We start from the raw sequence: 17,461 nt of genomic DNA, 5'->3' as shown, positions 1-17,461 counted from the left end.
ATTATAAACTTGTGCATTTCAATGCACTCCAGTTACAGTTTTTCCAAGCTTAAGTAAGTGCACCATTTTACATATGCTTATGATTCTAACGCAGCCATTACATGTATGTCGCTATTTCCACATTTTGTTTTAAAGTAATCAAAGTCATCAGATTATTTAGAAAATAACCTAGTTTACATGCACAGCTATGTATTGTTCGAGACTGCACAGACCCTCCGAGTCAATGTACATATTACTGCAAGCAGTTATTTTGGCTAATTTCCAAAAGAATACTACTAACAATTGGCCAGCTAATGGGTTTGCTATTTTATATAGAGTTGGTAAAAATATTTTTAAAGTTGCATATCATAATTTGTTTAGGAAAGGTGTTTGAAAACACTCGTAATGTTGGTGAGAAATTGGGTGTTAATGCAAAACTGCATATTTTTAAAACCAATTGAAAAGGACGATTTCTAAAATATGTGTCATTTGTATTCTCTGATGTATATCGATTGGTGGTAGAATTAGATGAAAATGGAATGGGTTTTTTTCTCAGATTTGTGTATTCTGTAAATTCTGAATTCTGGCGAGGAAGATTTGGTTGAAAAAAAGAATTGCCTTAAAACTTATGCTTGCGCTCATCAACTATATTCTAACACTGAGTTTGAAACACTGCACAAATAGAAGTACCTTTCTATGACTTCAATATTCCACAGAAATTGCAAAAAGGATGAACTCTAATGGGGACTGTGCAGGTCAAGACATCATATTGCCAACATGTATTGTCAGAAGGCAGATCATCAAACACTCAGTAAAAGAGCTTGAACATACTTTGAAAGGTTATTTACTGAAAATTTAAAATCTCCATATTTTTGAAGACTAATTCTAGCATATAGTTATGTTGTAAATCAGTGTAATTCTATGCTGCTAGTGTGTGTAAAATCTTGGATTGCAATATATACATTTTATCAAAATACTGCAAATTCACGATTTTAATAAACTATCATTGGGTAAAATATTAATGTTTTCTACCTCCTTCCACCGATTTTGTTGTGCACGTATTTTAATATGTTCTAGCCATACAGGTGAAAAGATATCGGAGATTGATGAAGAATTAGGCCAATTTAACATTCATTGTTACACAGTTCTAGATTCATTTTACATTGTGTTTTCTTATTAGAACTATTTCATGTCCCTTCTTAAATGTGATTACAATCATATATATATTTTGTATAAATATGCATATTATAACATTTAAAATGTTGCAAAATAGAAGTGTATTATAATATTTTTAATGTTAATCACTTTTCTATGTAAGTTGAGGCATATTTGAAGGTTATCCACCAGGATATTTTTCTCTAGTTATTTTCTTAAGAATCCAGTTAACATGTCCTGCTTGGCTGGTATTTACTGCTGTGTACCCATATATAAGGCAACTTTTATCCCTTTGTACTTATCTGTTCCAATTTCCTAAAGTAATATAAAACTCATTTTCTTGTTTGACTTTCCTTTTATATTTAAAATATTCAACAGGATAAGGCATCTACAAAACTTCTGTACAAGTGATGAAGATTACAAGTGTAATAGTATTATTTTGTTTCTCACAGGGTTCCGCAGATCTTGAAGACCCCTGGTAGTTAAATAGGCTAGAATCGCTAAGAATTTCCTGGTTTGAAATATGGAAGAAACCTTCGTTCACACACCTTTTATTTACTACAAGGGAAATTAAAAATCCAAAGGATCTTCTTTTAAAGTCATTTTGTCAGAAGGGCAGGAGGAACTTAATTGTTAGAATTATACACCATTTGTTAATTTTTTTTGCATATTCTAATATTGCCACTCTTGCGCATCTTCCTCTAAAACAGTATTTTGTTGACTGCCTCAGACTTACTGATTGCATCTGTACCCAACTTGTTGCCTGAAGGAATGGTGATTCTGTTAGCAGATGTAATAAAGTACCTGAGGTGCATGGATTTCTAGTTTCATTTGGAAGATGCACTAAGTACTGTTAATTTAAATCTAACTCACCGGACATGAGCATGTACAAATTGCTGTATAAGGCATTACTTGATTGCAAGGTTCAAGGTTGAGAGCTTCTGCACCTATCTCAGGCCCAGAGGGAACATGCAGTGAGCAGAATGCTGTAGAAATTTATTTTGTGTAATTCTTCACTTCAATTTCTGCTGTACTACCAAATACTCAGTTTTCTCTGCTGTCAGATATGCAGTATTTGTTGTCTACTGCTTGCTTGAAGATAACATTGCATTTGGCAATAAATATAGCAAATGTATGGTAAAGTTCCTTTATGATTTTAAAGCATGTGTAGATTATAAACTCTTGCTAAGCGGAACCTTTGGACAAAAATGAATAGATTAATTTATGCTTCTATGTCAATTGTCATTTGCTTCAGACATCCCACTCACTGCAGAAGTTGAAAATATTGCTATAAAATTTGCCTTTCTCACATGATATTGTAAATTGTGATTTTGTTCTACATGTGGTTTTCTATTAGTATCATTGATTTGCAACAGAAATAAAGAAAGACAGCCTTGTGTAAACTGGGATATAGTTTTGCAAGAGAATTGTTCGCATTAACAATTTCAAAACTAGAGATCACATAGATTTATAAATGCAATTTAAAATATTCTATTGTGACTTTAAGCTTTACAAAATATGTTTCTTAATTTTGTTCAGTGATTTTTCTTCTTTCATTCATTGTGGAATGGGCATGGTACAGAGTGGCTGTCTTTTAAGGTACTTGAAGATTCTTAGTTTGATTTGTATTTCTGCAATAACATGATTTTACTGAGTAAGTTTGAGTTGTGCATGTACTAAAGTTCGGTTTAAGCTAATGGTTGAGGGAAAGGGGATTTGAGCAGCATTGAGGGCAGAAAAAGCAATGAATGTATCCACTTGTACACAATACACATGCTATGGATGCCTTGTAAGATTTAAATGATGCAGCTTGTCTGTTAATGGTGTATTGTTGAGAATGTTCATTGCCCTTATACATGATTGAAACATACTAATGAGTGATGCTGATTGAATTTGTATAAAATTGAATTCATTTGTATTTCTCTAACTTTGTTTTTCCCCCCTCATTTAAGTCCTTTTGCTGGAAAGCTGTCAGTTACCATACACCCTTGAACACTGGTACCTACAACCAGCTTCCCCAATCGTTTGGTTCATTGTGTAGGTATGAATCTTGGCCTAGAGAGTATGATTATTGCCAGTGTTTTTATTTATTCACTAGATTTTAGCTACAACAATGAAAATGTCCTGAAGAAGATGATGTTAACAGGTGTTTTAACCCTTTGTTGAGATTATGGGGTTGTTTTAGGATAGGGGATGAAGAGTGCACAAGTGGTTTCTTATTGTCCACAGACTGTCCACTCTGGTCCTTCCCTGTACTGATTATAGTATATTCCCTGTATGATATTTGTGATGTTTCATACAATACAGTGATCATAACCACCTTGTTATCTTCAATAAAGGATTGCTAAATGCATTGTGACTTTGTATTTACAGTTTGTATCATGTATGTACTGCCCAAGAATAAACCCTATCGATATTTTGTACTCTTATCTATAATAGAGAGAAAACTGGTTCTTGTGATAATCTTGAGAGCCATTTTTGCATTATTATGTGACTAGTAGATGTGTAATTGCTGCAGGTTTTAAAAGAAAGTTTGAATGGAATTTTAAACTTGCATTTCAAAAGGAATTTTGAATCATGTTAGATAATGGGACTCTAAATGTATCTTGTGGTGAAATATACCGCATATATTTTTAAGAAGTGGAATTATGTTTATAGTGTTACCTATTTCCATAGTGAAGGTTCAGTAATTGTGTTTGATTCACAATCTTCCAGCAGTATTCTGAAATAATGTGATTGATAGAATTTTCTATTCATCTACTTCAGAACTGTATGTGTTATTAATATTAACTGATCTTGCATTTAAATATTTGCTCCTTCGAACCGAAGATCCAGTTGGCCATTCAGATTGACTGTGTATTAGTATGTGATATGTGTTCATCCTTATAGATACTGAGAACTTTTGAGCACTTATGATTAGACATTCACTTTAAATTATTATTTTCTGAGATGTGTAATTTCTGGAATGCACTTCCCATTACCAAAACAGTTGAAAATTATAAATAACTTGTCATTGTTTGGTAAATAAAACATATGGCTTCAAGTTTGTTACAGATCTTCCAAATGGGTTCTTAAAAATAAATTAATCACATTGAATAAGGTCATATGATGCTAAGAAACTTATAATATTGTAAATGCAAACTAGACCAGTTAACCAAATAGATCCTTGTGATATTTTGAAAGTGTACCCTTAGTTGATAGGTTATTGGGGGTTGATAGGGTGCGGAGTTTGAGGCCACAATTAGGATCGGCTATGTTCTTATTGAATGGCCAAGCAGGCTCAAGGGGCTGAATGATCTACTCCTCCTAATTTCTGTGTTTGTATGTTTGTACAAGCAGTGTTTGATGTTTTGCCACTGCAGTTTTCAGGTAAACATAATTTCCTATACCGTTGAAAATTGTTTTCAGAATTTTGGCTAGTATCATGGTGGGTCAAGGTTGCATGATAGATGGGGGAAAGTATCTTAAAGTATTGCATTTATGTTACAAGCATTCTATTTTGTTTTCCTTCAATAATTGTGCAATTCATTATCAGCTCACATTAACAGTTAATGTGTAGTTTTATTAGAATTTTCCAAACATATATAATTTTAGACATTTTATTGTTAATTGCAGATCAAACACTGAGTGAAGGTTTGTAGCACTAGATTGACTTAATTCTTTTTATCATATGTGTGCCTCCTTTGTTGGCCTGTAACTGTAAATGTGGATAGAAATCTGCTCATGTAAAATTGAATGAAACCTCTGAATACCGGGAAGTTTTTGATATCCTAATTGTTTCAATAACTAATGTGCAATGATCTATAGTTTTTAATAATTAAAATTACTGGTTGTAACTGGAGCAACATGCTAACTGCATTCACAGTCCACCTTGTAGAACTGCTAGGTTTGGAATTTACAGTACTCTCGTGGAATGCCTCTTTGAGGTAATGGGTTAGATTGGCATTTTTCTTTTTAATGTGGCTGACCTTCCCTAAAGAAATCATGAACACAATTAGAAAATTAGCTTAGCTCTCAGTCCATAGCCTTGGTATTGGACAATCTTTCACTCTCTCTGCTATCCAATGTTGTTTTAAAATTATATATTGTCCCTTCTTGCCAAGACAAACATGTTTTAGTTGTATATCTCTCTCTGCAGCTCACTCTTCACTTTGGTACATATGCACTCCCAGCTGAAAAAAAATGCAATTTTTCATTCAAGAGTCAAAAATGAGTTTGGATGTTAAATTTCTTTCCCACTACAATCTTGATTTGTCATGTGCAGTCACTGCATTTACATTCCCTCCATGCTTCTCCCTTTCCAATTTTCAGTCTATGAATCCTTTAAGGATTCAGTGAAGGCCTTTGGGACATAGAGGGAATTAAAAAAAAAACCTGGATTTAGCGATAGATGCCCATCAAAATGTAATTTTGGCATCTGTATTTAACTAGCTGCTACCTGATTTTTCAAGAACAAGTGCACTTAACAGACAGCATTGGGGACTTCAGAATATTCATATTAGTTACTGAGCAACTTTACTACATTTTATCAGTGTGTACAAATTTAAAAGAGTCAGTCATACATTCTTTACCAACTAGATGTCAACTATTTGAGAGCCAGCAGTAATATTTATTTCCTTTTTCACAGTTGCTGGTGCAGAATGTTTCAGAGATTAGAATGTGGAGATTTGGAAGGGTAATGGGCTCAGAAACAGGAGAAAAAAAGCAAAATGTGAGTGGTGTCAGTTCATAGAGTACTAATCTATTGATGCCAATGATTGTTAAAACATTCTTTCACAGGGGCATTGCTGGTAGGGCCAGCATTTATTGCCCATCACTAATTCCCCTTGAGCAGGTGATGGTGAGCCACCACCATGAACCTCTGCAGTCCAAATGATGTAGGTACACCTATAGTGTAGTTTGGGAATTCCATGAATTTGACCCAACGACAGTGAAGAAACAGCGATATAGTTGAAAGTCTGGATGATGTGTAGCTTGGAGCGGAACGTGCAGGTGGTGGTGTTCCCAGGTACCGATGCCCTTGTCCCAGGTTTGGAAGATGCTGTCAAACAAGCCTTGGTGAGTTGCTGCAGTGCATCTTGTAGATGGTACATACTGCAGCCACTGTGCATTGGTAATGGAGGTTGTGAATATTTAAGATGGTGGATAGAGTGCCAGTCAAGTGGGCTGTTTAGCCACTGTTTTTATAGGGCTGGTCCAGTTCAGTTCTTGGTCAATGGAACCCTGAGGTGGGTGATGGGAGAATGCAGCAATGGTTAGGTCATTGAATGTTGAGGGCAGATGGTTGAATTCTCTCTTACTGGAGATGGTTATTACCTGGCACTTGGGTCGCAAATAAAATTTGTACCACACATCAGCCCAATCCTAAATGTTGTCCAGGTCTTGTTGCATATGTACATGGGCTGCTTCAGTATCTGAGGAGTCGTGAATGGTGTTGAATTTTGTGCAATCATCAGTGAACATTCCCACTTCTGATGGAAGGAAAGTCATTGAGGTAGCTGAAGATGATCGCGCCTGGGATACTACCCTGAGGAACTCCTACAGTGATTTCCTCGGGCTGAGATTATTGAATGGTGGGTTCTGGAGGTGTTGCTTAACTTTAAAGGATTTCTGGTCTGAGTTGAAATGGTAAGTAGAAGCTAGGATTGTCCTTGGAAAACCCGAACGATTAAAAACAAGGCAAATCACATTCTGAATTGTATTAAATTTATTTCTGCTAGCTCGTCAACATCAGATGGAGACAGTTTTCAATTTGATCATTGGGCATTGGTGATCCTCCTGTCGCTGCATTTGTTAACCATCCCTGTTGCCCTGAGAAGGTAGTGATAACCTTTCCCTGGAACCACTTTAGGCTTTCTGTCTGATGGGATTAGTAAAAAATTTTAGAAATGGTGAATGTATGCCGAAAGCAGGATGTTGTACTTTTGGGTATTATTTGAATTTCAATTCTAATCGTGTTCATTTGTGACTTTAACCATACAGGCAACAGGAGACAGTTTAGAGAAGTAACTCACAAAGTTCAAATAACTTTTAGGTTAATTCTTATCAAAGGCAGGGCAGGACCTAACTACTAACTAGCATACTGCGGCTCTTGCTTTCCAGTTCAATCATGGACACAGTTGACACTTAGGCTGCGATCTACTGGCTTTGTTGTGCCTGACTTGGGACATGACAAGACTGTCAAATCCTCATAAATCGTTTATTATCACGAGTAGGCTTCAATGAAGTTACTGTGAAAAGCCCCTAGTCACCACATTCCGGCGCCTGCTCGGGGAGGCTGGTACGGGAATTGAACCGTGCTGCTGGCCTGCCTTGGTCTGCTTTAAAAGCCAGCGATTTAGCCCAGTGAACTGAACCAGCCCCTAAAACAGTGGTCTAAGACAACTGGCTTGTAATGCAGAACAAGACCAGCAGCGTGGGTTCAATTCACGTTCCAGCCTCCCCAAACAGGTGCCGGAATGTGGCGACTAGGAGCTTTTCACAGTAACTTCATTGAAGCCTACTTGTGACAAGCAATTATTAGTAGTAGTAGTTTCTTGTAACCTTAACTAATAAAGGAGTTTACAAGTGGGTTATATAGTGTATATATGGAATATAAGTGAGAATGGTTTTAATGTCTGTTTTGAGATAAGACAGCATGTGTTGTCTGGGAATGATTAATTGGTCCAGATGTCTCTTGATCTGGAAGTATCAGTATTTCCTGTAGAACTTTGTTAAAACAGGTGCACTAAATGCACAAGGCTAAATGTTTTAACACTTGTTTTTCTTTGCACAATAGGACTTCGAATTTAGAGAATGGAGCTGATCATTTTAATTGCGAGGAAGCTAGATGGCTCCACTTGAGTAACTGCTCACTTGACATCTTGCATCACTGCCTTAAGGGCGATATTTTTTGCTCCCTTTTAATGCTAAGACCAAGTCATGTGATGAGCTAGTGTCCCAGAATTTAGCATAAAACCATATCAGGTTGACATACATTCCATAACTAAACTACAAACTAATTGTGAATAATTATCAAAATTAAACGTTCCTACAGTGTTCCCATGACATTGCTGGTCTTGCCTTTATAAGTGGTAATGTCTACAGTGAGGAAAATGCTGTCAAACCTGTTTCTGGCTCTCTGAATGAGCAGTTCACCTTGTGCTAGTCACCCGCCTTCTCATAAACCTGCATGTGCTTCCTTTTCAGATAACAATCTAATTCCATTTTGAATCCTTCAATTGAACCTTACTCCACCACACTTCCGGGCAGTGCATTGCAAACCTTAACCACTTTTAATAATAATAATCTTTATATAGTATTTGCTGCATGGAAAGGTTTTTCCTTGTATTGCTTTTGCTTCTTTTGCCAATTACTTGCAATCTGTGCCCTCTCATTCCCGATCCTTTCACAAGTGAGAACACTTTCTTCCTAACTAGCTTTGTCCAGATCCCTCATTGTTTTCAATGTCTCTATCAAATCTTTTACCTTCCTCTTCAAGGAAAACTGTTCCAACCTTTCCAATCTGTCTTCATAACTAAAAATTATTTATCCTTGTAACCATTCTCATTAATCATTTCTGCACTTCCCTTCACATCCTTCCTAAAGTGTAGCCCCCAGAATTGGACACAATACTGCACTTGAGGCCGAACTAGTGACTTGTACAAGTTCAACATAACCTCATTGTCCCTATACTTTATGCCATTATTAATAAAGCCTCTGATACGGTGTGCTTTATTAGCTGCACACCCAACCTGTCCTGCAACCTTCAACGAATTATGCACATTTAACCCAGGTCCCTCTGCTCCTGAACTCCTTTAGAATTATATCCTTTAGTTTATATTGTTTTTCCATCATCTTATCAAAATGAATCACCTCTCATTTCTCCACACTGGGTGTCATCTACCACTGGTTCGGCTATTCTACCACTTGTCTATGACCTTTGAACATTATCCTCACATTCACAATGCTTCAAGATTTGTATCATCTACAAATATTGAAATTGTGCCCTGTACACCAAGATGTAGGTCCTTAATATGGGCAAGGATCCCAACACTAACCCCTGGGAACTGCACTTTAGATTAAAAACCACTACCTTCTAGTTCCTGTCACTCAGCCAGTTTTGTATCCATGTTACTATTGTTCTTGTTATTTCATGAGCTATAATTTTGATCACAAGTTTGTTGAAAGTAGTCTTCATATCTGAGGAAGCCACTCTCACTTTTGTGGCATCAATTCTTGCATTTATGTCTAGAACAAGGCTATTGATGAAGCCTGGAAAAGAGTACCCAAGGTGAAATATGAACCGAGTGCTGGTTAGTAGATCATCAGTGAGTAAATGTTATTTGAGAGCACTATTAATGACTCCTACCATTATTTAGCCTGATGGGAGGGAGATTATGTTAAATTTAGCCTACTTATGGATAGGACAGGCCTGGAAAATTTTTCACATTCCCAATCAGAATCACAGTTGAGTGACAGCTTAGCTTATGAAGGCAATAGTTTGGGTGCGCAATATTAATAGCCTGTCTCTCTACCACCATTGTCAAATGGATATGGGAGGCCACGGACTTTTATTACGATCCATAGATTGTGTGTCTGCATAACTTTGTCTAAAACCTAAGATATGCTCCATATTTGTTGCTTGATGGGAGTCCCTACTTTAGAGGTTAAAGATTTTACTAGGCCAATGGAACTGGATTGTCTTTGTCTTATCCTGATATGATGCCCAAAATGTTTATTCCAATATTAACAGTCAAACTTTGTTTTTATTTTTTATTTGGTCTTCGAATTTGAGTGACAGTTGACACTTATAACTGCATAGTCAATAATCAGCATGATCAATAAAGTCACTTAGACGGTATTAAAATTAACCATGCGGTGTGCAAAAACAAACGACTTGCTTAGCACTTTTCATGAATGCAAAACATCTTCAGTGCTTTACAACATACTTTCTGAAGTGTAGTCACTGTTGTAATGACTGCATTGCCATGTAGGCTCAAACACATAGCAGTGACATGCTGGCTTCTAAGGTTCACAAAGTTGGGTTTGCATGGCCACAAGTTACAAGTGTCAGACCACCAAGTTCTACATTTGATCAAAAGGTGGTCAAAATGCAGCAATTCATGTGTGTGCAAAATGCAAGTCTGGTGAGTTGGTTAGTTGTAGCAACTATTATATACATTCCTACTCGAAGAATGGTGCTCTTAAGTGTTCTTCTTTAAAAGACTCTTGTTCTAGGGCAACATGGTGGCGCAGCGGCTAGCACTACTGCATCATGGTGCCAAGGTCCCAGGTTCAATCCCGGTTCTGGGTCACTGTCCGTGTGGAGTATGCACATTCTCCCTGTGTTTGCATGGGTTTTGCCCCCACAAACTAAAAAATGTGCACGGTAGGTGGATTGGCCATGCTATGTAGGCTTATCACACAAGAATTGAGTATTTGGTACGTTGAAGTTTTTAAATTGTATCTGGAATAATAAAGTCTTCATATTAATAATGATTACTATGAAATTATTAGGTTGCTATTAGTGATCTTTAGGGAAAAAAAAATCAGCATCCTTCCCCAGTCTGACCTGAGTATGATTATAGCCCATAGCAATGTGGTTGACTATTAACTATCCTCGAAATGACCAACAACCAATCAGTTTTATCGAACGGCTGAATAAGTCGATTAAAAATAAAACTGGATGGTCCACCTGACACTGGAAAAGACAAAAGTACAGCTAACCCAGTCAATGCTGCAAAGTCGCTAATATCTGGGAACCTGAGCCAAAAATGGGAGGGTTATTTCCGACTTAACAGCCTGACATAGTTATACTCTCAGAATCATTCTTTTCATCGAACGTTAAAGACCACTCTCATCACACCTGATTATGTCCTGACCCAATGGCAGGACAGACTGTAAGTGGCACAGTGGTGTGCTGTCGGGAAGGAGCAGCCCGGGCATTCCTCAACATTAACTTTGGATCTCATCAAGTCCCATTGTATCAGGTCAGACATGGGCAAAGAATTCTCTTGATGAAGAATCAGTACTCCTCCATGTTGAATGCTTGAGATGTGTAGAAGAGCATTGTGTGAGCAGCATGAGGAATATTTGAAAATCAGGTGCCAACCTGGTGAAACGACAACATATGCTAAACAGAAGCAACATGTTAAAAGGCAGAGCCAAGCAATTTGTACCCAATGGAACAGATCGGAACTCTGCAATCCTGCCATCCAGCTATGCATGGTCAGTACCAATTAAACAACTGACCGGGAGAAGGAAGGGCATCAACTTCCTTCCCTGTCCCCATCCTAAACTATAGCGGAGCAAAAGACAAGAAAGACTGCTCGTTTGCAGACACCTTCAGCCAGAAATGCTGACTATTTCCCATCTCGGCCTCCACCTTCCCATGATGTTCCAGCAACACTGCCATTTCTCAATCTTCCATCATCAAAATCTGCGGTCACCATTGACCGAAGACCTTAGATCAGCCACAAAAGATACAATAATGATAGGAACAAGACAGAGGTTGGGTAATTAGAGGTGGATGACCCACCTGACTTCGAAAGATCTACTCACCATCTACAGGGCATAATTTAAAATTGAATGGAATATTTTTCATTTATCGCGATGACTACATCTCCCAACAACACCCAAGAGGCTCGCCATCATCCAGGACAAAGCATCCTGCTTGGTTGGCATCCCACACACAATATTGAGCATTACTCTTTCCACACTATCTATAAGATGCCCTGCAGCCGAGGCTTCTTCAACAGCACTTTCCCAACCTGTAAACTCTGCCACTTGGAAGAACAGAAGCAGACTCGTAGGAACACAACTACTTTTAAATTCTCTACCACGCTTCATCCCAATTTGCTGTTCCTTCATCACTGGGTCAAAATCCTGGACTTCCCAGTATTATTTCTATTTTTTTTTAGCTTGGGGGCATTGATTTGAACTAGCAGAGAAATTAAAAATTTACTTGGATGAATATAAAAATGTGATTGAATAAGGGTATGAGCACAGAGCAGATGTAGAGGCATTCATTCGTTGAAACACGATACTAATAAGGTTCTAACTCTCTTCAGGGACAGATTGTATTAATTGTTACAAACTTTTTGAAGACAGTCTTTCACGGCCAGGTATTAGTATTCAGGAATACAAATACACAATGCAACACTACCAGTGTAGATTACATTTTATTTTAGCTGCATAATGCCATGCTCTTTTAGGGTCTTAGCTAGTTTACAACCAGTCAAATGCTGACCAACAGCTATAATATGCACAGTAACCTGGATTTATTAATTGTCCTGCACCTCCTTTCCCCTGTGGCTCTGCAGGTAAGCAAATTAGTTTGTGCTGAGGTCCAAAACATTTTGTATCTAAACTATGGTCCCCAAAATATATTATATTATGGGGAAGTCTGAAATCAAGAGTCCCAAGTATTAAACAAACACTAATAAATCCAGTAAAGAATTAAGATAAACTTCTTTATCTAGACTGTATTTAGAACATATGCTATGAAAGAGGAATTGAAGTGCACAACTAGCTTTCTCATAATTATATGCAAGTGCATATATATTGTGTACCGTGTGTTGCCCTATTATGTATTTTCTTTCTATTTTATTTTCATGTACTAAATGATCTGAGCTGCTCGCAGAAAAATACTTTTCACTGTACCTTGGTACAGATGACAATAAACAAATCCAATCCAAGTGCACAAAAGAGAAAGGAATTAAAGAATATGCTGATCAGGTTGGATTGAGGAAGGGGAGACTCGTGGAGCTTACGAGACTGACTCAAATGAATAGGGCCAAATGGACAGTATCTGAATTCTCTTGTGAAAGAATACACGCATCAGTTATTTAGTCGGGTGCCGATGCCTACTTTCCCAGATGAAAAATCAGTAGCTGGATGCCAGTATTGAAAATAATAATAATCTTTATTGTCACAAGTCGGCTTACATTACACTCCAATGAAGTTACTTGCAAAGTCCCTAATCGCCACATTCCGGTGCCTGTTCGGTACACAGAGGAAGAATTCAGAATGGAAGAATTCAGCATATCCAAATTACCTAACAGCACGTCTTTCAGGACTTGTGGGAGGAAAACGGAGCACCCAGAGGAAACCCAGGCAGAAACCAGGAGAGCGTGCAGACTCTACACAGCCAGTGACCTAAGCTGGGCAGCAAATGCACAGACAAATGAAGTTAGAGAATAATGAACAGCAGAGTAGTTGTTGTACAAACGAATTTTGAGATAATCAGAATTTGTCCTTGTAAATTGCAAGTTGCATCCATGTAGAAGATTGACCCAAAAAGTAGGCATGCAAGCCTCTGGTATTCTGACCATTTGACCAGTCTATTATGTACTAGTGAATGGTGTTTGGGAAGCCAGACATTGAAAGCAAATGCGTTGGTTGGCCAAAACTGTAAGAATTTGGTTCAGCACATTATTTCATAAAACAATAGTCTGAATTTTACATTTGGAGAGCATCGAAGGTCAGCGTGGGCAGGAGCGGAGGTGAAACCCATTTCTGCCCAAGGTCATGTTAATGCAATATTATGCTAGCTGGCTAATTAATGGCCAACTAGCATAAAAGGTGCTCTGAGAAAGGCTGAGCGCTGCCGCGGAGGGCACCGAGAAAAGAGAGCATGTGGGCTGGTTCACCCAATTTGCACAGCTGCTGCAACGCTGTCTGAGGGAGCTGTAGACCAATAAAATATCAGTGGAAAAGCTGTGCCATAGTGTCTAGGCAGCGCAATCCTACACAGATCTATCCCCAGACTTATTAATTTGATTTGAGCCCTGAATTTCATCCCACCCTGGGTCAAGGTTACAGCAAAAACGTACAGGCTCCTGGCCAATCGGCGATCATGTATGCTCGAGTGCAAAATACTGCACAGCAGGTCAACTAATGTAAACAAACTATGTGGTCAGATTTATTTACAGGTTAAATATGGCACAGATTGAGTGAATCAGCGCAATATATAAAATCAGGAAGATGAGAATTAGTTTACAATGGATTAAAAATACTTTCAATAACCATTTTTTTCACAGATGTCCTGATGAACATATATAAAATTTTCAGTTCACTGTGGTCTTTGGACTTTTTGGCAGAATTAAAACCAAGGGCCATACCTCAATTTACACCACAGATGTTAGAGCTGTCGGTTATCCATGAATAAAGTATTGAGTAGCATTCTGAAAATCAATTATTTAAATGCTTGTTTTCTGACCTTTTTATACCGTACACAATTTCTTGCACTCAACCCAAATTCTGGGATCCTGCATAATTTTCAGAGTAATCATCATGTTCTGGTCCCATAAACCATTCATTTGTAATCTGCAAGTTTTATCTGGGGAAAGAGAAATAATCTACAAGAAGAGTAGACATATGTGGCTAGCTAAGGAAGTGAAGGATGGTATCAAATTGAAAGAAATGGCATTTCATGCTGCAAAGATTAGTGGTAGGCCAGAAGATAGGGAAAATTTTAGAAACCATCAAATAATGTCTTGAAAAGAAATAACAGTGTGAGAAATGAGATTGAGAATGAAATAGCATGAAATATAAAAAGGCATTGAGCTTCCGCAAGCATATAAAAAGGAAAGAGTAGAAAAAGTAAAGCAACAAATTAACCAAAGGAAATATTGATCCTTAAAAGAGGAGACTGGGAAACTAATAATGGGAAACAAATGGTAGAGACTTTGAATATATATTTTCTATCCATCTTCGGCATAAAAAACACTAAAAACATCCCAATAATAATGGAAAATTGGAAAAATGAAGGGAGGAACTTAATCACCATCACTGGGGAAAAAGTACTTGATAAATTAATGGGACTAAAGACTGACCGGTCTGGACCTGAGGCCGTGCATCCTCAGGTCTTGTAAGCAAGTGCTGCTGAAATAGTGGATGCTTGCATGTAATTTTCCAAAATTCCCAAGATTCTTCAAAGGTTTCAGTCCATCAGAAAATTGAAAATATAAACGCCCTGTTTAAGAAAGTAGGAAGACTGAAAACGGGAAATTATGCCGGGACTGAAAACGGGAAATTATTGACCAATTAGCTTAACATCTGTAATTGGGGAAAATGGTGGAATGCATTGCAAAGGAAGTAGCAGCAGGACATTTAGAAAATTGTAATGCAATCGGGCACAGAAAACATTGTTTTATGAAAGAGAAATTGTCCTAGACAATTGTTTTTAAAGAGTTATTTGAGGATGTAATGATTAGGATGGATAAAAACAAACCAGTAGCTGTGGTATATTTGGATTTCAAAAAGGCATTCAATAAGGTGCTACTTAAAAGCTTGCTGTTCACGGTAAAGGCAAGGGTAGCATTGTGGATAGCATAATTGCTTCACAGCTCCAGGGTCCCAGGTTCGATTCCGCCTTGGGTCACTGTTTGTGCGGAGTCTGCACATCCTCCCTGTGTGTGCGTGGGTTTCCTCCGGGTGCTCCGGTTTCCTCCCACAGTCCAAAGATGTGCAGGTTAGGTGGATTGGCCATGATAAATTGCCCTTAGTGTCCAAAATTGCCGTCAGTGTTGGGTTGGGTTATGGGGATAGGATGGAGGTGTTGACCTCTGGTAGGGTGCTCTTTCCAAGAGCCGGTGCAGACTCGATAGGCCAAGTGACCTCCTTCTGCACTGTTAATTCTATGATATATAATGGAGTTAAAATGTTAGCATATTAGAGAACTGGCTAACAGGAAATTGCCAGGATAAAAGGGCCATTTTCAGGTTGACTAACTATATTAATGACTTGATGAAGGGACTAGGTGTTCTGGAGCCAAATTTGCTGCTGATAGGGAGATGGCCGGAAAACAATACAGTCTGCAAAGAGATTATAGATAGGTTAGAACAAAGAACAGCACAGGAACAGGCCCTTTGGCCCTCCAAGCCCGTGCTGACCATATTGCCCGACTAAACTACAATCTTCTACACTTCCTGGGTCCGTATCCCTCTATTCCCATCCTATTCATATATTTATCAAGATGCCCCTTAAATGTCACTATTGTCCCTGCTTCCACCACCTCCTCCGGCAGCGAGTTCCAGGCACCCACTACCCTCTGTGTAAAAAAAAAACTTGCCTCCTACATCTACTCTAAACCGTGCCTCTTGCACTTTAAACCTATGCCCCCTAGTAATTGACCCCTCTACCCTGGGGAAAAGCCTCTGGCGATCCACTCTGTCTACGCCCCTCATAATTTTGTAGACCTCTATCAGGTCGCCCCTCAACCTCCGTCGTTTCAGTAAGAACAAACTAAGTTTATTCAACCGCTCCTCATAGCTAATGCCCTCCATACCAGGCAACATCCTGGTAAATCTCTTCTGCCCCCTCTTCTGGTAGTGTGGCGACCAGAATTGAACACTATACTCCAAGTGTGGCCTAACTAAGGTTCTATACAGCTGCAACATGACTTGCCAATTCTTATACTCAATGCCCCGGCCAATGAAGGAAAGCATGCCGTATGCCTTCTTGACTACCTTCGCCACTTGTGTTGCCCCTTTCAGTGACCTGTGGACCTGTACACCTAGATCTCTCTGACTTTCAATACTCTTTATAGAGTTCTACCATACACTGTATTCCCTACCAAATTAAGTACAAATAATCCACAGAATATTTGACAGTGAAAGAAAATGTTAGCTTTTCTACTTGGCGAGGAAGAATAGAAAAGCAAAATATTTTGATGCTGAGACTTCAGAATGCTGTGATACGAAGAGATCAGTGTCCTACTTGCAACACAAAACAGTCGAGTACAGCAAATAATTAGAAAAGCAAATGAAATGTTGGCCCTTGGTGGGGGAGGTGGAGGTTAGAGTATAAAAATAGTTACAACTGTTGCAGGGTGTTAGTGAGGCCACATCTAAGGACAGCATAAAATTTTGGTCTCATTTGTGGAGGGACATAATGACATCAGAGGCAATTCAGAGAAAGTTCATTATGTTGATTTCTAAAGTTCTCACGGACCAACATTGGCTCCCAATTCAAGCCATGTCTTTATATTATAATTATCATTGTTCTCAAATCCCTTAATGGCTTCATCCCTTTCAACTCTGTAATCTCCTCAAATCACACGACCTTCTGAGATATCTACACTCCACTCTCCCATCTGTATGTTGTCACATGTTGCATAGAATTTATTCAGTTCATTTCAATAAGAACAAAAATGCAATACTTAGCAAAGGCAGTGGAATCCATTCACTCTGGAACACAAGCTCGTGGCTTTTGTTTACTGTGGCACTATCCTCGTTCTGTTGATCTAAGTCTGTCTGTCTTTCATGCTGGATGCCTAACTTTCAAAGGTTGCTGCTTATTAACTGTCTGCAGAGTCTGTACGTTCTCCCCGTGTCTGCGTGGG

General features: G+C 38.3%; 1 protein-coding gene across 2 annotated transcripts in view; it reads left to right on the top strand.

Moving 5' to 3' along the window:
* ppm1ba (protein phosphatase, Mg2+/Mn2+ dependent, 1Ba) overlaps positions 1–3,488 on the top strand; it is a 193,205-nt gene extending 189,717 nt beyond the window's left edge. For both annotated transcript variants that reach the window (XM_038813517.1, XM_038813507.1), the window contains one exon: positions 1,587–3,488. Coding sequence is in view for 1 of the 2 variants with exons in the window: in XM_038813507.1 (XP_038669435.1) it covers positions 1,587–1,616 (30 nt within the window). In the remaining variant the exon portion in view is untranslated. The remainder of the gene's footprint in view (positions 1–1,586) is intronic.
* The last annotated feature ends 13,973 nt before the right edge of the window (positions 3,489–17,461 follow it).

This window comes from Scyliorhinus canicula, chromosome 1 (assembly GCF_902713615.1).
Source record: "Scyliorhinus canicula chromosome 1, sScyCan1.1, whole genome shotgun sequence".
NCBI lineage: Eukaryota > Metazoa > Chordata > Chondrichthyes > Carcharhiniformes > Scyliorhinidae > Scyliorhinus > Scyliorhinus canicula.
Note: the sequence above shows the minus strand (reverse complement) of the source record. Positions and strands in the feature narration are given on the sequence as shown.